Source organism: Pristis pectinata, chromosome 33 (assembly GCF_009764475.1).
Source record: "Pristis pectinata isolate sPriPec2 chromosome 33, sPriPec2.1.pri, whole genome shotgun sequence".
Lineage (NCBI taxonomy): Eukaryota > Metazoa > Chordata > Chondrichthyes > Rhinopristiformes > Pristidae > Pristis > Pristis pectinata.
Genome location: NC_067437.1, coordinates 16,511,808 through 16,536,913, shown reverse-complemented (window position 1 = coordinate 16,536,913; position 25,106 = coordinate 16,511,808). Strand labels below are relative to the sequence as shown.

The 25,106-nt window shown below is 41.1% G+C and overlaps 2 protein-coding genes and 1 long non-coding RNA gene across 9 annotated transcripts in view; 2 read left to right on the top strand and 1 right to left on the bottom strand.

The window, feature by feature from the left end:
• Positions 1-13,104, top strand: part of ddx59 (DEAD (Asp-Glu-Ala-Asp) box polypeptide 59) — a 36,497-nt gene extending 23,393 nt beyond the window's left edge. The window contains exons 7-9 of one of the 2 annotated variants that reach the window (XM_052043359.1): positions 3,394-3,522; positions 4,361-4,643; positions 11,939-13,104. In XM_052043359.1, coding sequence (XP_051899319.1) covers positions 3,394-3,522; positions 4,361-4,630 — 399 coding nt within the window. In that variant the 3' untranslated portion in view covers positions 4,631-4,643; positions 11,939-13,104. Of the gene's footprint in view, positions 1-3,393; positions 3,523-4,360; positions 5,835-11,938 lie in introns of those variants that run through there. The other variant, XM_052043358.1, reaches the window with a different exon arrangement.
• Positions 6,019-14,744, bottom strand: LOC127585688 (uncharacterized). Its single transcript, XR_007958554.1, has 3 exons — positions 14,313-14,744; positions 11,951-12,062; positions 6,019-8,205 (listed from the first exon to the last, which is right to left on the bottom strand). It is a non-coding gene; the product is annotated as an uncharacterized LOC127585688 (long non-coding RNA).
• The window catches only part of LOC127585687 (putative RNA-binding protein Luc7-like 2), a 63,333-nt gene continuing 52,153 nt past the window's right edge, over positions 13,927-25,106 (top strand). For 3 of the 6 annotated variants that reach the window (XM_052043368.1, XM_052043365.1, XM_052043363.1), the window contains exon 1: positions 13,927-14,280. Coding sequence is in view for 2 of the 6 variants with exons in the window: in XM_052043361.1 (XP_051899321.1) it covers positions 14,220-14,280 (61 nt within the window). In the remaining 4 variants the exon portion in view is untranslated. Of the gene's footprint in view, positions 14,281-15,426; positions 15,514-25,106 lie in introns of all 6 variants that reach the window. The other 3 variants (XM_052043361.1, XM_052043360.1, XM_052043364.1) reach the window with 2 other exon arrangements.

The window sequence follows — 25,106 nt, the reverse complement described above, 5'->3', positions numbered from 1 at the left end:
CAGTTCCGTTCCCTTCCCTCCGTCCTCCTGCAACTTGATCTTTTTCAAATACCCATCAGCTCTCCTTTGTTGACGGCACCGGAGGTCAGGATTGAACCCAGGTCCTTGGAGCTGTGAGGTAGCAACACTACCTGCCGCACCACCGCACTGCCCAGTACAATGGAGATACTGGATGGAAGGAAAGAGTTTTAAATCTATATTGTAACTTCCATAATATCACCAACAAAAACGTGTAAGCAAAAAGACAGGAGGTTGGTGGAACTAGAAGGGGAGATCCAGGAGCTTGATGATAACCTAGACATGTGGATGACCACCTATGGCCACAGCACCCAAGATCCATCCTACTGGGAGCCAAGCATGGAGGAGAGCTTATCAGGATAGACCTCGGGTGATAAAAGGAGCACTTGAAGAGATCTCCATAAGCGCAATTCTGTCTTTGATGCTGCTAAAAATTATCCACCACGTCTGGTACTGCTCCAGCCTAGCAGGAGGTTAAAAAAGCTGAATACCAACTGTGAACCATCAAGCCCTTTGGAGCAGGTGAAATCCCAGCTGGAGTACTAAAGCATAGCACAGAAGTACTGGAAAGAATTCATGACTTGGTCAAGGAAGAGGGGAACCTGCCAGGGGCTCTCAGACACACCTCCATTATGACCATTTCACAGGGAGATGCCTGACTGTGGTCCACTTGCATCTCCCTGCTGTCTGCCACAGGGTTTAAGACATCACAAGGCTCCCCCTCCCAGTGGCCAAACAACTCCTTCCAGGATCCCAGTGGAGACTTCATCCATCAGCGGCTGCAATGGATGTGAGCAACAAATCCAAGGAAACGGTAGGGAGCAGCACCGACCACTGTACCTGGCCTTTTTCAAGCTCACAAGAGCCTTCAATTCTGTCAACAAGAAGAGATTAGGGAGAAACTTCTCAACATTTGCTGTCCTCCAGAAATTCATTGCCATTCTACATCTGCTACACAATGACGTACAAGTTGTGATCTTAACCAACAGGACCCATCCCAGTGCAGACTTGGATCTGGCAAGGCTCTCATTTTGATATTCTTACAATGATGAAAGAGGACATTTGGCCATTGAGTCTATTTCATCTTCAAAACAATCCCATTAATCTCATTCCCCCAATTATTTTTCTAAACTTGTTCTCTCTCTATGCCATTAACTCCCCCCATTCTCCTGCCACCCAGCTATACAAGAGACAGTGGCCAATTAAACTACTAGTATCTCTAGGATTGGGCAGAAACTGTGGTGCCCAGGGTAAACCCACAGATTCACAGAGAAAACGCACTAACTCCACACAGGTAGACCCAAGGTCAGCATTGAATTTGTGTCACTGGAGCTGTGCAGCAGCTGCACTAATGCTGTGCCACTGTGCTGCCCCATTGTGCCAATCGTGCCAGCTCTTCTCACTCTTCCTCCAAGAAGCTCCTTGGTGGAGTGTAGCTAATCTACAGGACAAACTGGGAAACTATTCAACCTTCGCCTCCACTCCAGAACCAAGACCTCGGCCACTGATTTACAATACATGTGTGAAGCTGAGTTCCAAGTCATTGATGATTCCTTACTGTAGACTTGAACCAAGGCCAAGGTCCTACACCAGGCTTCTTCCACTGTATAACATTGCCTTCCTGCCTCTGCTGATCAAGATTCACATTTTGAGACACTGGGGAGGAAAAAATGGATCACTTCCCATAGCTTGGGAGTGACGACGGGCATTGAAGATGTCGTTCACCACTGCCTCCACTGCACCAGTTCAGCCTTCAGCCAGCTGAAGAAGAAAAAGTATTTAAAGACCAAGACCACACCCAGTATCAACCTCGTGATCTACCAAGCAGCAGTGATCCCTGCCATCCTATATGGTTTGGAGATCTGGACAACCTCCAGATGTCTCCCCTGAATTCTCTAGGTCCGTTGTTAACTCCAGGCTCTGATCACACACAACCAGCTCTGGTGGGCAGTCACGTTGTCCCGTGCAGACATCTGACACTGAAACAAGTGCACTATGCTGAGTTCCATTGTGACTAGGGATTTACAGAAGAGAGAAAATGGTTCAGGTGTTCTCAAAGTTTCCCGAGGAAAATATAACCTCCTTGTCAACTTGTGGAAATTCCTGGCCATGTCCAGTCACAAGAAACCACCAAGAGCCTCGAGTCTCCCATGATAGGAGCTCACAGACCTCATGAGTAAGGATTAGAAGGGAATATATGGCCTCCCTAATCACTAATCCAACCTCCCCAACAAGCTTCACCTGCCCCACCTGTAGTTCCTCATTGACCTCATTAACCACCTCAGAACCGCAGAACTCATTAACAAAAGCAAGTCATCCTTGATCCCAAGGGACTGCCAAAGGTCAAGACCTCCCAAAGCACTGTACAACCAAGTGAAGTACTACTTGACTGTGAGTACTGTTGTAAAGCAAGATACACAACAGATGCCCACAATGGGGGAAGCTGTTTCAATGATGTTGATTGGCCAAGACACAGCGGAGAATCCCTTGGTTTTTTCCTCAAATAGTGGCATTGGATCTTTTGCGTCCACCCATCTCATCCGAAAAAAATCAGCTTGATTTCTGCACCAGCTTGATTTCTGCACCAGCTTCTCACTGCTGCAAAGGTGTATTGGTCCAGACTTCTGTGTCTGGAGTGAAATTTGAACCACCACCCATGCCCCCACCCCCCCCACCCCACTTGGAGATGAAAGAGCTTTCCACTGAGCCACAGCTGGGGAGCTGTCAGTGCTCTGAGCCTGTACTCCAGCAGGAAGATTGTCCACTAAATGTCATAAACTGAAACACTAGAAGACATGAAGGCAGTAATCAGTTGGATACATGTTTGCCACAGCAGGCACGATGTAGGAGGCTCTCTCTATCAGGTTCCATTTACTTTGGTTAAATATTAACACCTTATTCTTGAATGTTGTAATGTTTCATTTGATTCCGGAAGGGCATTAATAAAACAGTTGGGTTTCCACAGTAGGCAAATAGTTCCATCAGTGTTATTTCCGGGCCAGCTTGCTTAAGAATTATTACATTTAATTTTGGGATTTTAGGGGGACATGAACTCTGTCTCCAGTGACATAAGCTCAAACTGGGGGCTGCTGGGATTGTGTTAGTAATTTCAGAGAGAGAATTTAATTTCATCAGACTTTTTTTTTCCATTGTCCAGAAGCTGAGTTGCTATAGCCTGGCTACCTCACCCCCTGGATTGGTCGCTTTGCTCTGGGCTGGAATGTGCCCTTTAGCACTTTGACAAACTTCACCACTCTTACTTGGTCGGTCAATGTGCAGTCCTGCATGGGGGTGAATGCTAGTGATCGCGAAGGAGGTGCCCAGTGAGTGACTACTCAACATCATTTTGAGGCTTATTACGTAAATCTCTTCCAGGGTCTGCTTCAAGGAGACTACGAGGTTGTAGTCAGCACGGGAGTTCTTGGCAGAGGGCTGGATCTTGTCAATGTCAGACTGGTTGTGAACTTCGACATGCCGCGCACCATGGACGAGTATGTGCACCAGGTAGTGTCGTTTCACCATGTGAATTCCTCATCTCCTTTCACTGTGTTCTCTTGTTCCAAAGTTTGAAATGCACAAGTCATAACTTGGCAAGAAACCATTCAGCCCAACCAGCTTATGTGCTGACCTGGATGGATTGTTGGTCTGAATTCCTTTTTTATTGGTTCAATTGACACAATATTTGCTTTTCTTAATGGGATCCATTTCATCAATTTTATTATGTAAACTAATTGAGCACATGCGCAGGGGGCTGAGTGATTTTTGCGCTGTAGTTTCTACATTATTTACTCCTGATTTTTTTGTTATCCATTTTATCAAAGCCAAAACCTCTGTTTCCTCCCCACTCTCATTACCCTTTCTGCTGTTACTGTATCTCTGTACACAGCCAGATGTGGATTCCCCATTGCATTATAAAGTGTCAGGGACAGCCAGCTTTAAATGCATCTTAGCTGTTTGCCTCAACTACTTCCTGAACCCAAACAGGTCCCAACCACAAAGGAGAACTGCCACACCTTCTCCATTCTCTCTCCATAATTGAAGACCCACCTCTGGTATAATCTTCCACACCCTCTTCTTTGACATTCTTCTGAATTCTATCTGGTGATTGATTAAAAATTCAGCATTACCTCTATTGATAAAGACCAGAATCCTGTGTATTTAAATAGCCTCATCAACCTGTCTTGCTACCTTGAGAGTTCTGCATGTTAATTAGTTTGTATTAGATGAGATAGGGATAGATGTTTGAAGGACACAGCAGCAGGGATGTTGGAAGTGCTGGAACGTATTTTCAGTATATACTTAGTAGGGCTCTCATACAAGTTGTGCATACTTGTTATTCCAGGTGGGGAGAGCAGGTCGTTTGGGCCACAGAGGAACGGCCATCACCTTTGTGAATAATAACAACAGCAGGAATTTCCTGGAGTTGGTGAAGAGGGTGAAGCCAACAGGTACACTGCTGCCCCCACAGCTCCTCAACTCCCCGTATCTGATTGAGCAGCAGCGTAGAGAACAGCAGAGGAACAAACAGCGAGCGCAGCAAGACCTGGTGACTGGGGACAGTTTGATTGACATCATAAGGAAGCACGACCGCAGTGTGCTGCAGAAACGATAGTCCAGGACTCCTGGTGAGAGAGCAGTCTGACTGCTGGCCCTGCTTAACACCACCTGTCCCTGCCGGATTTCATTTTCACAGGACTCCACCCTTGGCTCGTTTTGGAGTTGGGCTGTGATCAAATAGAGGATGGGGGTGAATGGGATGAGAGCCTCATTGCAAGAGTCGGACAGAGATGGTTGAATGTAATTCAGTTCTGAATTAAGAGTGCGAACTTGTCTAATAGTGTAAATACATTTATAAATTTTCTCTGTCTGTTTACATGGTCTGAAAGCTGAAGGGTCATGTCAGTTCTACCAGATCTTTTACCAGTTCACTGTTTGGATCAGCCCTGACAGGAATGTTGTGGTGTGCACGTGCGTGCTGTCCATTAGCACTTGAGCTAGTCAGATAGTTTAGGCTTTGTTCCACTTTCTTCCTTCATTCTTGGAAGTAAAAGCTTGAATTCTTTCTATTATAAATGCCTAGTGATGTATTAATATCATTGATGCCTTGCTGATGCAATGTGCCTCCTCTCGAACAGTTCCATTTCTCCAACTTTTCATCTCTGAATGACATTGGGAGTCATGCACTGAGGTTTTATGCTGTGGATGAGATCGCATACATTAGCAATTGGTCAAAATGGCTCAGTTCCCTACCACAATAAAGTGGTGGAAACTCCCATCCCATCAGTGTGAACTAGCGTTGAACTTGGGTAGAAGATGTGCCTCAGTCTATTTCTCTCCCTCCATCTGTCTGTCCATGCATGCTTTGTCCATCTTTATATCCTCTCCCTCTGCCTCCATTCTGTCCTTCTGGTAATATTATTGAAAAGATCGTTCTATCTTTTTCAAACCAAAGGTAGCACAAGCAGTCCTGTGGAACTGCTGCTGAATGGTGTAGCCAACAAGCTGCTTTAAGTGGGGAGTATAAAACTAATGACCATAACAACTTCCATTTGTCCTTCCACAGACTGTGCCTGATTTCCAACATTTTCTGCTTTTGTTCCATTTGTTTTGCATCTTTTAATGTGGTAAACGTCTGCAGGCAGAATGTCATCTGCTGGCAAAATTTGACACTAAATTGGAAAAAAAAACATCAGTTGTTGTAGAACTGAAACAAAAATAGGAAATGCTAGAACTCCTCAGCAGGTCAGGCAGTGTCTGTGGAGAGAGATAAGAAAATTTGGCAAGTAAACCCCACAACCCCCCCACCCACCAACACAACCAACCACCATGCCTCACTTTCCCCTTTTCCTAGCCTATCTTTTTTCCTCCTTACCTTTGACCCATCCCCTGGTGGATCTGCTCTCCCCTCTTTCCCCCGCACCTGCCTATCACCATGTCTTGCCTGCATCTACCTATCACCACCTTGTGCCCACCCCGCCTCCCCTCTTTTGTCCACCTATTGCTGCTCTGCTTTTCCCTCCTATAGATTGGACTTCCCCTTTTCCTATCTTCAGTCCTGAAGAAGGGTCCTGACCCAAAACGTTGACCACCTGCATTTCTCCACAGATGCTGCCTGGCCTGCTGAGTTCCTCCAGCATCATAGTGTTTCTCATCTCGGTTCCAGCATCTGCAGTCCTTTTGTTTCTCTTGGCACTAAGTCATTTTAGAGTTTAGGGCAAATGATCAAATGCTTACTCATAAAGGTAGGCTTTACAAAGAGGAGCAAGGTAGTGAGATTCAGGGAAAGAATGCCAAGGCTTGGGCCAAAGAAGCTGAAGGCGTAGCCGCCCCAGGGGAATCTTTCCAAGGTCAATGTATTGCTGCTGAGCTTTGGGGCTGGGAGTTGAACACACTGTTTCAGGTAAGGCCTATCCAAGGCACCGCACAATTTTTTTTAGCCCTTTGCATTTGAACCCCCTTGTGATAAAAGCCAACATTCCACCAGCCTTTAATTGCTCTGTACCAGTCCACCAGCTCTCTGTGTACACGTAGGCTCATAAATCTCTTCATGTTACTAATTTCTATTTAGAAAATATTCGGGACCAAAAGAATGACCCCAAACACCTGCCCATACTGAACGCCAGCTACCATACATGCCCACTTATTAAATCTATCAGTGTCCCTTTCCAATTTTCTTCTCCCATCTACACTAATTAATGTGCTTCCTACCTTGATGCAAGTTTGTATATCCAGCTCCCTGTTCATTTGTTCATCCAGGGTACTGACAAATAAAAGGCTAATGTCCACCATATATCTCTAGATAACTTCACTTGCTATATCCTGAAAATCAAGGTTCAAACATACCTACCACCCAACATTCAACACTTGTCATAGGGAGTGTATTTTCCCAAATTGATTTTTAAAAATATGATTTCAATTTGGTAGCATGAGCCACCTGCTGATCTCCAACCTATGAACATCTCATGAAAGCCTGAAACAGCCCAGTGCCACCAAGCCTCTAGCTCCGCATTAAAGAATGGACCACCCAGTCAAAATTAATCCCTGGAAGCAATTTGTTCTACTGAACAATGTTTAATGTTTTGAAAACTAGGCTCTTCCTGACCACGTTACTTTACCTTTTTATGACATTTTGGTTCGCTCTTCTGTGTTGTCATTTACTATGGAAAAATTCTTTCAATACAGAATCTCAAACTTTTTATGGCATACCAGGCCCAATGACTTTGTGCCAGTTTGGAGAAGGACACCTCCACTTCCTATTAAAACCTATCTTATCCCATTCCACAACTAACCTATTCATGGGAACAGCCTTCTATATATCCCATCTAAACTAGTCATGATCTTGGATACCTTCACCAAATCTCTTCTTAATTTTCTTTGCTCTAAAGAGCTCAACCCAGCTCTTCCAATCTACCCCCATAGCGGAACTCCCTCACCCCTGGGATCATTCTAAAAAAAGAAAAATCTAGTCCATTTGTCAATCAGTCTGTAATAAACAGCTTCCAACCAGTCTGGTCCTTCCGTCCCACTTACCTGTTTCTGTTGTGCCTCTGGCCAGTGTTGTTCTTGCCTTCTATCCACCCCACCAGAGCATTGGTCTATGGTCTACGAGGCCTCAAACATCTGATACTTATCCCACTCAATATTTCAGTCCTTCTCTCACCTCAATCTCCCCTCCCAAGTCTGGTGTAGGCTCCCAAGGCTCCTTAGCTTAAGTCACACTTTAACTGCAATCTGCCTCATTTCTGTTTGTCATTACTCCTACACACACTTTGCCTTGCTCTTGCTTCTGAACAAGGTCATTTATTAGTTCCTTTCCCTGCTACATCAATTTGAAGATATTTAATATATCATATTTAATCCTTCAACCAACAGCACAAAAGAAGATCATTATATTACAGTTTTGGAAACTATTCAGTATGCAAATTGACTCCCAGTTCCTATGTTTCGCTTTGAGGTGTCCTGGGAGCATGGAGATACAATATATAAACACACATATATACAAATCTTACTTGAACTCCTTCAAAGACAAGGGAATCTTTACAAGAAAGTCCCTTTGTCCCAGGCAAGATTTTTAAAGAATATCTGCCATTGCCTCCATCTCCAGGGTTGACAACTCTTCAGTTCAAACAACATCCACAAGACACTTCCTTATTGTAGGTGGTCAGATCTCATTCTGATTTAGATAATCTGAAAAAGAACAAAAGCAAATGATTCCAACTGAATACATTAAACCCAACTCAACATACTCTCTCTGTATTCTATAACGGGTTTCAATGTTGGCTTTTTTAATAGTCAAACTTATGGTTGCAGAATTTGGAACAGTAGCTTTGTATTAATTGGACAATTCAAGGGAAAACCACCTCATTGGAAAATATTTCTTTCCTTAATTCAGGGCTGCAGCTTGATAGCTAAAGGCATGATGTTAAGAGTTCTGATCCAGTCATTGATAGGATTATTTAATGAGGCAACACTGAATTCCAGTACTGCAAAATTTCCTTTAATGAAAAGCTGTTCCACTGTAAAGCCATTGATGGTATAAAGAGACTTGTAGATTAGTTTGTCCATTCCAGGTGCAACACACAAGATGCTGGAGGAACTCAGTGGGTCAGGCAGCCCCTATGGAGGGAAATAGACAGTTGATGTTTGTGAATTCCTTCAGCATCTTGCAAGTTGCTCCAGATTCCAGCATGTGCAGTCTCTTGTGGGCCCATTCCAGGTATTAGTCTGGTTAACCATTGATCTGGTTCCAATGCATTAACATTCTTCCTTAAACAAGGAGACCAAAACTATATGTAGTACCCTGTATGTGTTGTTGCTGATCCCCAGTATAGCATAAGTATAACCTTCCCTACTTTTGTATTCTATTTCCCTTTCAATAAACAGTAACATTTTGTTAGCTTTCCTAATATTTGCTGCATCTGCACACTAGCCTTTTACAAATCATTTAATAGAACACCAAGATCTACCTGCATATCAGAGCTTTGCTCTTTTTTTCTCGCATTCCAGCCAAAATGGATAATTTCACATTTTCCCACGTTATGCCCCATTTGTGAAATCTTTGCCCACTATATTCTGCATTCTGTTTTCTTTTTTGCTACTTCAATGTACTTGTGTATGGCATAATCTGTCTGGACAGCACACAAAAAAAGTTTTTCACTGTATCTCAGTACATGTGACAATAATCCAATCCATATTCCTTTGATGCCTTATATTGTCATAATTTACTTCCCTGCCTATCTTTGCATCATCAGCAAAGTTAGCAATCATACTTTTGCTGTCTTCATTCAAGTCATTCATGTAAATTGTTAAAAAGTTGTGGCCTCAGCACTGATCTCAGTGGCACACCACTTGTCCAATCTTGTCAAAAAACATTTACGCTTGCTGCCTGTTTTATATTGGTATTGGTTTATTATTGTCACTTGTACCGAGGTACAGTGAAAAGCTTGTCTTACAAACCGATCGTACAGGTCAATTCAATACACAGTGCAGTTACATTGAGTTAGTACAGAGTGCATTGATGTAGTACAGGTAAAAACAGTAACAGTGTAAAGTGTCACAGCTACAGAGAAGGTGCAAGGTCACAACAAGTGACGTGAGGTCAGAGTCCATCTCATTGTATAAGGGAACAGTTCAATAGTCTTATCACAGTGGGGTAGAAGCTGTCCTTAAGTCTGATGGTAAGTGCCCTCAGGCACCTGTATCTTCTACCCGATGGAAGAGGAGAGAAGAGAGAATGTCCCGGGTGGGTGGGGTCTTTGATTATGCTGGCTGCTACACCAAAACAACGAGAGGTAAAGACAAGAGTCCAAGGAGGGGAACTGGTGTCCGTGATGCGCTGGGCTGTGTGCACAACTCTCTGCAGCTTGCAGTCCTGGGCAGAGCAGTTGCCATACCAAGCCATGATGCATCCAGATAGGATGCTTTCTATGGTGCATCGGTAAAAGTTGGTGAGAGTCAAAGGGGACAAACCAAATTTTTTTTAGCCTCCTGAGGAAGTAGAGGCGCTGGTGAGCTTTCTTGGCTGTGGCACCTACGTGATTTGACCAGGACAGGCTGTTGGTGATGTTCACTCCCAGGAACTTGAAGCTCTCAACCCTCTCGACCTCTGCACCATTGATGTAGACGGGTGCACGTACACCGCCCCCTTTCCTGAAGTCAATGACCAGCTCTTGTTTTGTTGGCATTGAGGGAAAGGTTGTTGTCATGACACCATATCACTAAGCTCTCTATCTCCTTCCCGTACTCCGACTCATCGCTGTTTGAGATACGGCCTACAACGGTGGTATCATCTGCTAACATGTTACCTCCTACACTGAAAATTGATACAATTGCCTTTGACACAACCATTTATCAAATGCTCTCTGAAAATCTGAGAACACTCAGCACAGCAAATGTTACTACATCAACTCTCAAATTTTACTGTATCACTGAACCCCACCTACAAACCATTTTACAAAATCACCCCTCACCAACACCAACTCTTACAGCCAATGTATTTATGCAGCTATAGAGTCATACAGCATGGATTCAGGCCCTTTGGTCCATGCCAACCAAGATGCCCATCCAAGCTCGTCTTCTTTGCCAGCACTTGGCCCATATCCTTCTAAACTTTTCCAATCCGTGTACCTGTCCAACTGTCTTTTAAAAGTTGTTATTGTACCTGCCTCAACCACTTCCTCTGGCAGCTCATTCCACATACATGCCACTCTTTGTGTTTATGTTTAAAAAAAAGTTGACCTTCAAGTTCCTTTCAAGTCTTTGCCCTCTCACCTTAAACCTATGCCCTCTAGTTCTTGATTCCCAAACTCTTGGAAAAAGACTGAATGCATTCACCTTATCTATGCCACTTGTGATTTTACACACCTCTATAAGATCACCTTTCAGTCTCCTACATTCCAAGGCTAGCTTGTCCAACCTCTCCCTTTAACTCAGTCCCTCAGGTCCTGGCAACATCCTTGTAAATCCTTTCTGCACCCTTTCCAGTTTAATAACATCTTTCCTACAGCAGGGTGACCAAAACTGAACACAATGCTCCAAGAGTGGCCTCACCAGCATCTTGTACAACCACACCATGCCCTCTCAACTTTTATACTCAGTGCCCTGAATGATGAAGGCCAGGGTGCCGAAAGCCGCCTTCACCACCCTGTCTAACTGTGACTCCTCTTGGTCCAGTTAAATCTATAGGCCACTACCTCCATCCCCATCCCAAGCCAGGTGATGTTAATGGTGACATTGCCATTCAGTATCGAGGGAAAGATCCTCTTGTTAGACGTGGTTATTGCTTGGGCCTGGGCAGCATGAATATTAATTACCATCTCTTGATGCAGCACCTTATCATACCTTTGGTGCCTCAGCTGTGTCTAAATGTCGTCTAGGTTTCATCCTACAGTGTCATAGTGTTATTGCCTCACAGCTCAAGGGACCTGGGTTCAATGTTGACCTCAGCTGCTGTCTGGTTTGCATGTTCTCCCTATGACCATGTGGATTTTGCTGGGTGCTCTGCTTTCCTCCCATGTCCCAGTGGTGGGCTGTAAATTGCCCCTTAGTGCAGATTGGTGGTAAAGAATCAAAAGGAGAGTTGATAGGCACACGAGGGAGAATAAGTTGCAGGGCTATAGGGAAATAAGTGGTGGTGATGGGATTGTTTCCCTGGGAGACAGCATTGACCTGATGCACTGAATGGCCACTCATGTTGTAGTACGTAACCATGCAGGCACAACTTCATGAAACACTGCAAATGGAACTGAATGGTGTGTAATTATAAGTGATGACCACATTTATGATCTTATGAAGTGGTTAACTAGAGGTTAAGACTATTAGATTAAAATCAGAGGCATGATGTTATGAAGATTATAAACTTAAAATCAGTCCTGATGAAGGATCTCAACCCGAAACATTGACTGTTTATTTCCCCCTATAGATGTTGCCTGACCTGTTGAGTTCCTCCAGCATCTTGTGTGCGTTGCTCCAGATACCAGCATCTGCAGAACCTCCTGTGTCTTCCTGCGACTGTGTGGGTTTGCTCAGGGTTCTCCAATTTCCTCCTACATCCGAAAGACGTGGGTTGGTAGGTTAAGTGGTTATAGTAACCTGTAATGTAGTAGGTGGCGGGAGCATTAGGGTGGGTGTTCTGGACGTGTGAGAGACTACAGGGAAATATGTGGGGGAGTAGAGTTGTGGAAAGAGACAGAATGGAAAAAGATTTTTCAGCCCACTGAGTCGCATCAACCGTCAATCACTAATTTACACTAATCCTGCATTAATCCCATTTTTTATTCACCCCACATTCACATCAATTCCCCCTCAATTCTACCACTCATCTATACACTAGGGCCAGTTTACAGTGGTCAATTAGCCTGCCAACCCACATGGTTTTGGGATGCTGGAGGAAACCCACAGTCACAAGGAGAACATGCAAACACCACATGACAGCATAAGGACAGGACTGAGGCAGCATCTCTACTAGGTGCACCTTGATTAATGGAATTGCACTGATAACTGGCATAGACTTGATGGGCTAAATGGCCTCCCTGTAATTGTAGGGAACTATGAAGAAGTCATTTCTTTCAGATACTTGTCCTTTGAAGACTATAGTTGAATCTTCCTCCACTCCCATCCCTGGCAGTGCACTCCAGATGCCAACCACTCACCAAGGCTGAGACACAAGAGATTCTGCAGATGGAAACTGAAGCAAAACACACACACACGAAACGTCAACTGTTTATTTCCCTCCATACATGCTGCCTGACCTGCTCCGTTCCTCTGGCACTTTGTGTGTGTCACTCACTTAAGGCTTTTCCTTTGGTTCACTCTCCTTCCCACAACACTCATACATTTTGAAAGTTGGACGAAATGCAGAAAGCCGCAACTGCTGGAAGTCTGGAATAAAAGCAGGGAATGCTGGAATCGCACAGCAGGTGAGGTGACACTCGTGGAGACAGAAACAAGGGCTCTCCTTGGGTCCACGACCTTGTGTGTATAATTCATATCCTGTGTGTTGTCTGTACCTACATGCCTGCGAAGCTGCTGCAAGTTTTTCCACTGTACCTGTACCTCACTGTACTTGTGCACATGGCAATAAACTGGACAAACCCCAACATCATCTGGTTTCAGATTTCCAGCTATTGGTATTGGTTTATTATTGTCACTTGTACTGAGATACAGTGAAAAACTTGTCTTACTTAATGATCATACAGGTCAATTCATTACACAGTGCAGTTACATTGGGTTAGTACAGAGTGCATTGATGTAGTACAGGTAAAAACAGTAACAGTGCAGAGTAAAGTGTCACAGCTACAGAGAAAGTGCAGTGCAATAAGGTGCAAGGTCACAAGGTAGATCATGAGGTCAGAGTCCATCTCATTGTACAAGGGAACAGTTCAATAGTCTTATCACAGTGGGGTAGAAACTGTCCTTCAGTCTGGTTTTACGTGCCCTCAGGCTCCTGTATCTTCTACCCGATGGAGGAGGAGAAGAGAGAATGTCCCGGGTGGGTGGGGTCTTTGATTATGCTGGCTGCTTCACCAAGACAGCAAGAGGGAAAGACAGAGTCCAAGGAGGGGAGGCTGGTGTCCGTGGTGAATTTTAAAAGTGTAGAACGAGTATAGTAATGAGCAGATCTGTAGAGAGCAGCTTGCAACGTGTCGCCTCTGCAATATTTCAGTAACTGCTGGAAATGTTCAGCAGGTCGGGCGGGTAACGTGTGTGGAGAGCGCCAGCACTGGGACCACCCCGGTCGTATAAGGACACACGGTGGGGAATTCCCTCTTCGCCGACTATAATTCCCCTTTAAATGCCCCCTTCACCCCCCCCCCCAAAAAAAAACCCGGAGCGGGAACGTGCCACGTACAGCGCTGGGTCATTCGGGGAAAACCCGCGTTGCTCGGCTGTTTGGTGGAAGGACAATATCGCGGGCACGGTTGAGGCGCGGAAGGCGGGACCGAGCGGCGCCTCCCGCCCCCGCCAGTTTTTGAACTTGGTCCGCGCCGCGTCACGAGCCGCCGCCGTTGGCCGTGACGTCAGTTCCGGCGAAACGGCTGGCGACGAGGCAGCCCGGCTGGAGCAAAACAAGAGGCGGAAAATAACTCGATGCGAACCGGCGGCGTCTCCCGCGTCCACACCCAGCAGCTGTACGCCCGACCGTGGAACCAAACACGTGTGTCTGATTTTATCTGTGTCTTGGATCTTCTAAAGAGGGAAAGATGTCGGCACAGGCCCAAATGAGAGCCATGCTTGACCAGCTCATGGGCACATCTAGGGACGGTAAGCGCGATGGTGGTGAGGCCTGTCCTTACTTTGTTTAAATTTAATGTCGATGTTTCCGTATGAATTGATGTAACATGTCCGCTGTGAGAATCCGGCCAATATGGTGGAAGAAGCTGAAGTCCTGACTCTTGTTCTTTGCCCGCCTCACTTGAAATGATTGATGGGTACTATTAGCCAATGGACGTTGAATTTTCTTGGATTGATGGTGGCCTTGGCCAATAAGGGAGAGCGTCCACGGATTGACCACTAGATTATCCAATAGGTTAGGAGAACGTCATCTGTCGTTCGGAGGGTGGCGGGGTTTGAGATGGAGAATTGTATTTCGATTGGCTTCTGTGGAGGTGGATGCGAGCCAATTGGTTTGGAATGGGTGGGCTTTTTCCATTCGCTCAGTTGATTGTCCTGGGGCTTGAGCCATTTAGCGTTTAAAGGATCGTAGCATTAAAGAGGGGAGGGATTTACATCGCAATGATTCACCAATGCTCTTCAATTCGAGCTGTGTATTTAAAAAAAACTCAAATTATTAGTAGATAGAGGGGAAAAATCAGAACAATGGAAATGTGCGATTGACCATTTCGCAACTGAAATGTCGGTAGCTCACTATGCATTTTCCGATTTATTTGATGCATTCATATTTCCCAGTTACTCGTTTATAACTAACCTCTCTTATTTAAGTCCTGTGATTTTCATACGGACTTCATTCAGTGTCTGTGATATTAGGGTGTGCTGGCTATTGATCTCTGCTGAGCGTTGCTTTGGGTGGTTAAAGAGTTTATAGATGCACAAGTACTTGCATTACATTTAAGTACCTTTGGAACGATTTCATGGATGGAATTGGTCTTGAAGACTCGCATAATGCTTCAGGTATATTTGTCACAATTGTATCTTTGTAATCATTCCTAGGTGACTTATTCTATCAAGTTCAATACTGCAGTCAGATATACCATGCATATGGAGGCTATCCTGTGTGATACTATGCTTTCTGCAGCATTGTATGCCATACTTGTTGTTTGATGTATCTCATCATCAAAACTTTTTTTTAATCAAATCATCCTGCTAGTAAGGATTAGGATCAACTTTGATATCCCTTTTGATTTTTTTTTTCTGTATTTCTTTTGTCTTTTTAAATCTTTGTTTAAACAGTGAGTGCTGAAGACATCGGGGGGCAATGGCTTGGAGAAGCGTTACCAACGGTATGAGGGAACTAATTTAACACACACAGCTGAAGTGGTGAGAGTCCCTCTTTTCAAGTCACCATAAATCCATCAGTTTGTCACTACTGAAAATAAATAATGTTACATGGGAATTGTTAGGTTAAGATGTAATGAGCTAAGTAAACAGTACAGCACCAGTAAAGTTGGTTTTTTACCAGGCAATTTTATGAGGGGACATGGAGATGTTCTGAAGGTGCATTTGTCTGTAGCATTGGATAAAAATAAATATAAAGTTTTCTTTCAAAGCTTCATTAATCAACTTAGATTACAAGAGTAAAAGCAGAAAATGCTAGAAAAACGTGCCTGAAGGCTTCTGTGAAATGGGAAACAGAATTTTTCAAGTGGATGACTTTTGGAACTGGTAAAAGTTAGTAAATGGTTTGAGATTCTCAATAACGGAAGGAAATCGAGGAACAGGAAGGTCTGAGATGGGATGAAAGGCTGAAGAGACTTTGACAATAGGGATGATGTGCAAGGCAAAAGGGAATGGGAATTGAACTAGTAAAGAAACAAAAGATGGGTCTATATGCGGTGCAAATAAGATTAGTGGAATTTTTTAAAACTAGAAGTGTAAAATGTTGTATTGTGTTTAGTCAAAAGGTGAAATGCTGTTTTTTGAATTTCTGTTGCATTTTATTGGAAAGGTTAGATGATCAAGGTTACAGCGGGAAGAATTAACGTGCCACAGGACCAAAACTTAGGAACACACTTGAACAAGGCATGAGCAGATATGTTCAAAAGCAATCATCCAATAATCAGTACTTGAGTTTTCTCCATTGCAGATGAGACTGATTTGTGAGCTGTGATTGTATTATACAAAACTGAAAGATGCACAAGTAAACTACAGTTTTATTTGGGAAATGTATTTGGGTCCCTGGACTGTGGGGAAAGTGAGGTACAAGGACATATATTCTGTCTTTTGGAATTGTATGGGAAATGTTTGTGAGACAGGATGGGAGATATTTATGAAGATTGAGGAATTGTGATGTAAATACCAGGGTATTGGTCACTGGGTTGGTTTGTCTGCTAAATAAGAGATGTTCCCATTTTGAAGTATTTAATTGAAGGGGATTTACATATCTCACCTGATAAAAGACATAATCCAAACAAATGTTCAAATCTTGTAATCCAAGTATATCTGAATGAAGTTACCAATACTGATTCTTTTGGGTTTTTTTTACACAAATTTTCTCGAGCCAGCGATGCTGAAAATTGATTGGCAAAGAATAGCTACGCAAGTCTGTAGAGCTTGCCACTTGAATCCAAAGTCTACATTTTCTGTAATTTGAAACCTTTGGTTTATTTGGATAAATTGTTCGAGTTATCTTTAACGAAAAATATTTGACAAAATACATTTACTGACCAGCAGGATAAGGTTCAAGTCATTTAGAACTAAAGATTAAAAGTAAAAGTAACTTTGGCCTGGCCTTTCTTGGAGTTAAATCCAAAGAATGGCATGTTAAATTGCCATGGGTTAATGGGTAATTGCACGTGAGTGTCTTAATATTGGATTGACTTCCACCTAATATGGTGCAGTATATTAGCAGGGTCAGATCTGCATTGCTTTTTTTTATGTATTGGTCATGAATTCACACATTATGAAATTTCACTAGAGCATTACTGGATTTTAATTTGGTTGCTTCTCAACTTGAATTGAACTGCAGCAGTGAAGTGGGTGATAAGGGAGCTGTTCTGGTGCAAGTGCTGTATTTGTAAAGAAAACAGTTTTGTATAGGACTAATAAATCTTTTTAATTTCCTCTATATTACAACTTGATTAATGGGGGAAGGTGCAGTTACATTTACATGGCACAGATTTTTCTCTCTTACCCCCCAGAGACATTATATCAGAAATATATTTTAACTGTGAAAACTACAAAAGTTCCACAGTCATGAGGTTCTGCTGAGAGTGAACAAATATGATCTATTGTGAACTAAATATCTTGCTGGCTATTTGGGATTAGTTTACTGAATATATATTGATAGTTATTTGATGCAACTTACCAAGAAAATAAGAGTATTGAAAGCCAGTTAATATGCTTGAGAAGCATTTTGACCATTCACAATTGGTGATTTTTGGATTAAGAACAATTAATTGACTTTTTTTTAGCTGTTTAAGACAAAAACACACTAGGAAACAAAATGAGGTAAAGTGAGATTTTCATATTGGAAAACATTAAAAGCACTGCAATAAAACACGTGAGCCCATTAGATGTCAAATTTTGACTCCCAAAATTTTAATATTATTTATTATTCTTTCTCTTGTTATTTTGCATGTGGGAAGTGATTTTTTTTTCAGGTTGTGTGGATCATCTACCTATATTTTCATGTATTACTTTATAGTTAACTGATAGTTTAGGAAACATTTGGAGCATAGGAGTTTCTATGCTCTCTGTACTGATAAATTGGGTGATACAAGAATGGGGTGCCACTGTGCCTTTGCTGGCAGGAGGATATGTTTACAAGGAGACTTGTTTAGATTACTGGTTTCAATAAAATACGTGAGAAAATGAATTGAAGCTGAAATAGCCAGAAATATTCGGTAATCAGGTGGCTTTTGTTGGAAGAAAAATAGAGTTAACGTTTCAGTCAAGGGTTCTTTGTCAAAACCATTTCGTGTTTCTAGCATTTTCTTATTCATTTTATTTCAGATTTTTAGTATCTGCAGTTAATAAAGTTTCATTGAGCATAAAGTTTCTAACATTTTGTAGATTAAAAAGACTAGAAAATGCTTGGACGTAAAATTCTTCATTGAGTTTTCAAACTTAACTATCCTGCTACTGATATTGTAATTTACAGAGCTGTACTAAACAATTACATTTGATTTGTTTGCTAAATATAGCAAAGTTGCATTTAATTGAGCCATAATAACATTGTTTTAATGTGGTAAGGCAGCTATAGAGGAGTAGATCAAAGATTACATAATGGAGGAAATAAAACTAGGCCTCTTGTAGGTTGAAAGCTACAGCTATTCACTAGATAAAACTATTAAGCTATTGAGGATACAAGAGTTAAGCACTTAAAAGGGAAAAGGAAAGATTTAGGAATCAGCCAAAATCCTGCCTCTCTTCACTCTTGTGTTCACAGTAAAACACGAGAAACTATGAGCAGGAGTATGCCACTTGAACTCTCGAGCCTATCCGCAATTCAGTATGATCGTGGCTGAAAGAGGCAGACCTCAACTCTTCTGTTCCAGTCCAGATGACCCTCAATTCCACAATCTTTCTTTCAGATATTTGTCTACCTTCACCTTAAATTTATCTAATGATCTGACTTCCACTACCCTTGGAGGGAGAGGATTCCAGAGATTCACTACCCTCTGAGAGAAGAAATTTCTGCTCACCTCAATTTTAAATGACTGACCCCTTATTTTGTAGCTGTGTGCCCTTGTTAGTGATTCTTCTACTAGTGGAAACATCTTAATGTCTACCCTGTCAAGCCCCATTAGGATTTTTATGTTCCATTCAAACTGGAGCAAAGAAATATTGAAAACATTCAATCTGCTGATGTGATTTGTAAATTAGTTCCATTTTATTTGAAACTGTGAGGAAACATAGCATGAATACTGACAAATAGCTATAAAAGTAAGGAGGTTTGTGTTACAATTTATAGTGATTTGGCTTACCAAGAGTACACTGTTTGGTCTTTTGAGTATACTTCATTGGTTTTCATGGATTGGACAGTAGCATTGAGATTCTTTTGATAATATAGGAGTATGACTTTGAGGGTAGGATTCTGTTGTATTATTACTTTTATAAATTGTGATGTTTGGCCACTTACAATTGATTTTGAAAAAGTCACCAGAATAATTAGATGAGATGACCTGGCTGCAGAATACAGCCAGATCATCTCATTTCCAAAACAATGATTAAGCACAATTTAGATGGGAATGATCAGGGTAGAAGGAATTGGTTGTTGCAGAGGGAGTAGAATGGTAATTAATTTGTATAGTTAATTGGTTTAATAGAGTTTGATCTCATTCATTTTTGAAATGGAGAAGTTAGATGATAGTATAATGAAGTATTGTAGTTCCCTGGAATAAAATTGATTTTGTTTAATGGGAGGAAAGAGTGGATTTTCCCTCTAAATTATCTTGGCTTTTGTTTACTCATGTTTGCCTTTCTTGGAAGAATAATTGTTGGCTAGGATTACAGTGGAAGTAGCCTCCCATCTTGCTCGATGGAATAATTTTTTTCTTTTTGAGTACATATTAAGGTAACTGATGAGGGGAGAGGGCTTGGACTGATAAGAAAACGTTGTTTTGCTAGGCTATAAAGTAAGATTAAGTAAAAACAGAATAAGATGGGGTTACTCTGAGCAGTCTGAGAGAACTGCAGAGGGGTCATTGATGTGAAATGTTCTTTTTCTCTGTACGGATGCCACCTGACCTGCTCAGCATTCGCAGCATTTTCTGTTTCTATTTCAGATTTCCAGCATCTGCAGCATCTTGCTTTTTTCCCCCCTTTTGATATCAGAGGGAGGCAAGCCAAGTGGTGCCAGATTTCAGTGTTTTCAGTTTTGCAGTTAGACGTTCAAGATTTCTTTGGAGAGACATGAGCTCAATGAGTGCATGGTTGGATTTTTTTCTAAAATTTCTGTGGAATTTCTAATTTAGTTAGTTAATTTTGAAATAAGGATGGAAAGGCTGAAGGTCAAGCATATTCTTACTGACCTCCATGTATCTTCTTTGAGGGTATCATTCTGTGTAGGGGAGAAAGTACCTAAAAGACCCTGTAGTTACAGAATTACAGAAGTTCGTTTAACAAAATGAGTCAAATAGCATTCAATCTAGCCCATCTCGTGCTTGCTCCCTACAATTTTTTTTGTAGCTTTGAGTCCATTCATTCTTGGAGTCTAGTTGCCATGACTATCCCAAGGCAAAATAGTTCACAAGCAGCAGTTAACCCTCAGAGGGCACATCTGGAGGCCCTGGTCTCAGACTGCCCAGCCGGTGCCTTTTGATAGCTCATTGGTGTTAAAGACCTTTGAACAAATTTAAAATATCTCCAATCAGAGGCATTTTAAATTTATTTAAACAGTTGAGGAGCTGAATGTGAAGTGCAGTACATTTGTGTTCCATTGTTAGATTCTGTACTGAGTCCAGCAGGAGAGTGGAAGGTCAGATGCATGTGACCTTTACGTTATAATGCATAGGTGGGAAGTTGGCAATGAGCTAATCCATGCTCTGTATGTACCGCCAGCTGACCAATTGAAAATCAATACACCTTGATTCAATTTGGACAGGTTTGTTGGGATTGGGAGGGAGGAGGAGCAGTTTCTGTCATTGGGAATAAATTGTCAGTTGGAACTTGTCATTGACAAAGATGTTTGGGTGGAACCTTGAAGAGAAACTGCCCAGAGTAGTTCATAAGTTCGCTGAAGGTTTTTTCTATTTTGCCTTTCTAAGAAGATAATGTTATAAGATAAGTAAACATTGTGACATTGTCTTCCTGTTTGAGGCTGACTTGATCCTTAATTAAATGCTTCTTTTCATACACCTGTATTTTGAATTATCTAGATTTGTTGAATCAGATGGATGCACTTCCATTCTTTTCCCTGCCCCCGCCCCACTTCAATGAAGCGTAAATTAGACCTTAACCTCGAAGTCAGTATTGAATCTCTGGCAATTGGTATTTTGCATTTGTAGAAGAAGAACAATGTAGAAAATAAGAGCATGCAAAGCTGCCAGTGTCTGTGTGATATCTAGCCAGAAATGCATTGGTTTTGTTTTGAATGTCGTATGCCAGTATTAACTGGAGAAAATTGAAGCCACAAGCTTAACACCCATTGAAATTAAATTCATCTTTTAAAACAAATTTCTGCATTGTATAGTTTGTTGTTCAACTTGTTAAGGTGAGGATATTGTAACTACTTTGGGTGCATGTTCTACATTTCTGAAATGTGTACAAATGTACTGTACAGTAGACTCCTAATTTAGAAGCAGTAAAGTTGTGAGCTTTAAAAATGTTTAATTGTACTAGAAATTAAAACTAATATCTATTTATGCCTCTGGGTTAGTTATATTCTCAATGATAAAATTGTTTTGGACATCATTTGCCATAATAATGTTTGTGAGAAGACATGATTAAAATAACTTCTGCTTATCTGTATATACTAAATCTCTTAACTAATAGTGTTCAAAGAATGTCCTAGCTTCATGATTGTATTTGTGAATACTTCTCCTATATTCATACATCTTCCATATACGGGCAACCCCTGCATTACGGCCATTTGGATGATGGAAATTTGCTGTCATGAAATTTTACTTTTTAAAAAAAAATATTCTTTTTCCACTCCACTCATTGATGCATGTACAGATCGTGGAAGATCACAACACATTATGGAAAATCACGATACAGACTACTTTCTAGGAATGCAACCTCCCTCCCCTGCCCCACCCCCGGTATTGTGGGTGTTGCCTATATTAAAATTTAGTTCCTGATTCATTGTGGTCTCATTCTTTCTTGGGATTTCAAGACTATCAAATGCTTTGTCCCTTGTCTTGTGAGTTTTCAAAGTTAAGGTTCAAGTTACCTTGATCTTTTTCTGAATTTTCACATTGTCATCTCATTAATGCAGAAAAGGGAAAAATTAGAATTTTGTCAAATCTGCTTGACCAGGAGAAGTTCTATTTTTGAATCCTAAACCCGTGCCATAATTTTTTTATGCTCAGTAATAGAAAAATGTAAGTCTTCATTATTGACCTTATTTTACCTTTTCACCTTGCTTACCAAATGTAAGGAACTAATGCACTGTCTCTATGATACATCCCCTTTTTGTCAGTATCCTCCTCAATGAATTTCTCTTAGTCTATAGTTTTTTCTTTCAATCAGCTTTCCCTGAACATTTCATCCATGAAGTTTCTTACTCGTTGGCTTGTCAATCCTCTACATCTTGGATCCTAACCATCAAGCTTTCCTCCCTTTGGCTCATTTATACAGACATAATAAACCTGTTCTGTAGCAAATTATACGTATATTTAAAATTGTTCCCATCATTTTCTCCCCAAACAAAAAAGTCCACTGCATTTTATTTTGTTATTTTTGTGTAATAGCTTCATCAATCCACACATGTATTCTCTTCACACCAATATTTTTATCAGTTTTTGGATTGTAGGAGTTGCTTCCGACAAATTAGAGTAGCCTTTCTTCTACCTCTTCCATGCATCTTCACTATATTGACATCTAATTCTTGATTCTTTAGGGGTTAAAATTTTAGTGATGATCGTTTCTTCAGAAGTTGGTGAATTTTTGAAATGTAATGTAATTTAGTTGGAGAGAATATTAACTGAGGCAACAATACTATGAATCAGTTAATTCCATATAATTTTAATTATATAGTATTGGCTACAGTATTGCAAGTGAAATTATTTTTGGTACAGGTTCAAAATAGAGTGAAGTCAGAAAATTCTTCAGGTTTTGTGGATATTTTTCCTCGAGTAAAACCACCATAAACTTTATTACTTGTTGGATGTTGTGGGCTGTTGCGTGATAATTGGCCACCACATATAACTTCACATGACACTTGCTAACTGCACTTCTGAAATCAATGATTGTCACACAATATGGAATGTCCCAGTGGTGTTCTGTAAGCTCAGTTTGGCTCATACTTTTGTGTGTCAATTATTTTGAAAAGGTTAAGCTAAAAATTTAAATCCTCGTGCCCTTGGCACTTGGTGACATTTAACACCTGAAGCAGTTGTTTTTTTTACACGTATGCATCCATTTGACCACAGCTATAGATTAAATGACTGCCTGCCAAATCCGTATCAATTAAATTTGTATTTGCAATTTTTATTTTAAAAGAACCTCATCTCCAGGGAAGATTGAACCATGTGTTTGTTAGGCATCTTTTCTCCCACTGGAAAGAAAAAGTTTTGAAGTAAAGATAAATTATTTTATTGGGCTATTTTATGCATTGTTGTCATTCAGTGGCTGAAGCTATACTATTAAGAACGGAAGAATAAGGATAAGGAGTAGGACATCTGGCACTTCCAGCCTGCTCTACCGTTCATCAAGATCATGGCTGATCATCTACCTCAGCTCCATTTTCTTGCAGTATCCCATAATTCTTTATTCCCCTAATATCCAGAAATCTAACAATCTGTTTTGAATGAACATAATAATTTAAGCCTCCACAGACATCTAGGACAGATGGCTCCCAAGATTCACCACCCTCTGAGTGAAGAACTTTTCATCATCTTGGTCCTAAATGGCTTGTTCATTATTCTGAGACTGTGACCCTTGGCTCTAGAGTCTTCAGCCTGGGAAAACATTCGGCCTAACTAGCTCTGTAAAATGTTTTGTAAGAAGTGGTTAATAACCATGTGACTGTATATCTTTTCAAAATTAAAATCTTTGCAGCTTTTATGAAATTGAATATAGTGTTTTGTTTTGATGATTTTGAAGGAAATAACTATGCAGTAGGGGGAATGGAAAAGGTTGCACTATTGATCAGGAGCCGTATTCATAAGGAAATGCAATTGGTTGTGCAGAATTACTGCCCCAAGCTCTGAGTTGATAAATTTGGAATCACATTGTGTGGTTACAAACAACTTACTTGAAGACTAGCAATGGGAGTGATGCTTTAAGGCATATTTTGCTGTAAATCATTTTATTCTGAACATAGCTTTATTACATCTGGTCTGTGGCTAGTTGTTAATACAAACACTGGAAAAGCTTGATTGAAGTATTTAAGTTTACTTGCTTTGCTGTTTTCAAATTTCACTGAGCCTTTTCAAAATATGACCACACAACTTTTTCTAGGATGTTTTTTTCAGTAACAGTTGTATACAGATACTTAAATATTTGAAAGCATCGCAGATAAACTGTTTTGTTAGTAGTAAAGTCACGGAGTTCATGTTAGGAATTAATCAGCTTGTATGCAATACTTTGAAAAGTGACAATTTCTTTTCAGTCAGAATGCCTTAGTTTAGTGATATTGTTTTGGTATTGAAATTTTCATGCAGTTAGTTAGTTTTTGTCTCATTGTAACTGTACCCTTGTCAGTGTTATAATAACAGTTGGAGCTGTAGAATACAATAATTAAATATCATATTTGTGAACAAATGTGATATACCTGCATACAGGTTTAACACTATCGATTGTCCAAAGTGACAAGCCACAACTCTAAATGGTATTCTGTCAAAAGGCTCATTAAATGAATGCTGCAGCCATATATCCTACAGAGGAGCAAAACATGCTTGTTAGATTGATGAACCTAATTTTGTACTGTTTCACTTGTGGTCAACGATGACAAATCTCCATGTGTCAGCTCCATATTCCAACCATTCTTCCCACAGTTTTACCCAGTTTGCAGGGAGGGGAAAGTCAAATCATGTATTTTCTAGTGGCTGATGAGCAGAGAGGAATGTTGGCAGGAGCAAAAGAATCTGCTTTCAGTTATGCATGAGGAATTGATGCAGGAACCTGCTTGGAATTAGAAGGAAGCTGCTTGGAATTAGAATTTGTTTTCTGGTTTTTCTTACTTGAATGCTAGGTAACTGTTTTACATTTTCTATAACTTTCCAAATGTGGGAGTCCAGTTAAGGGCCTCACCTGGTGTCCTTGATTGTTGGTGCAGAAATTAGGCACTGTTCATTTTGCACTTT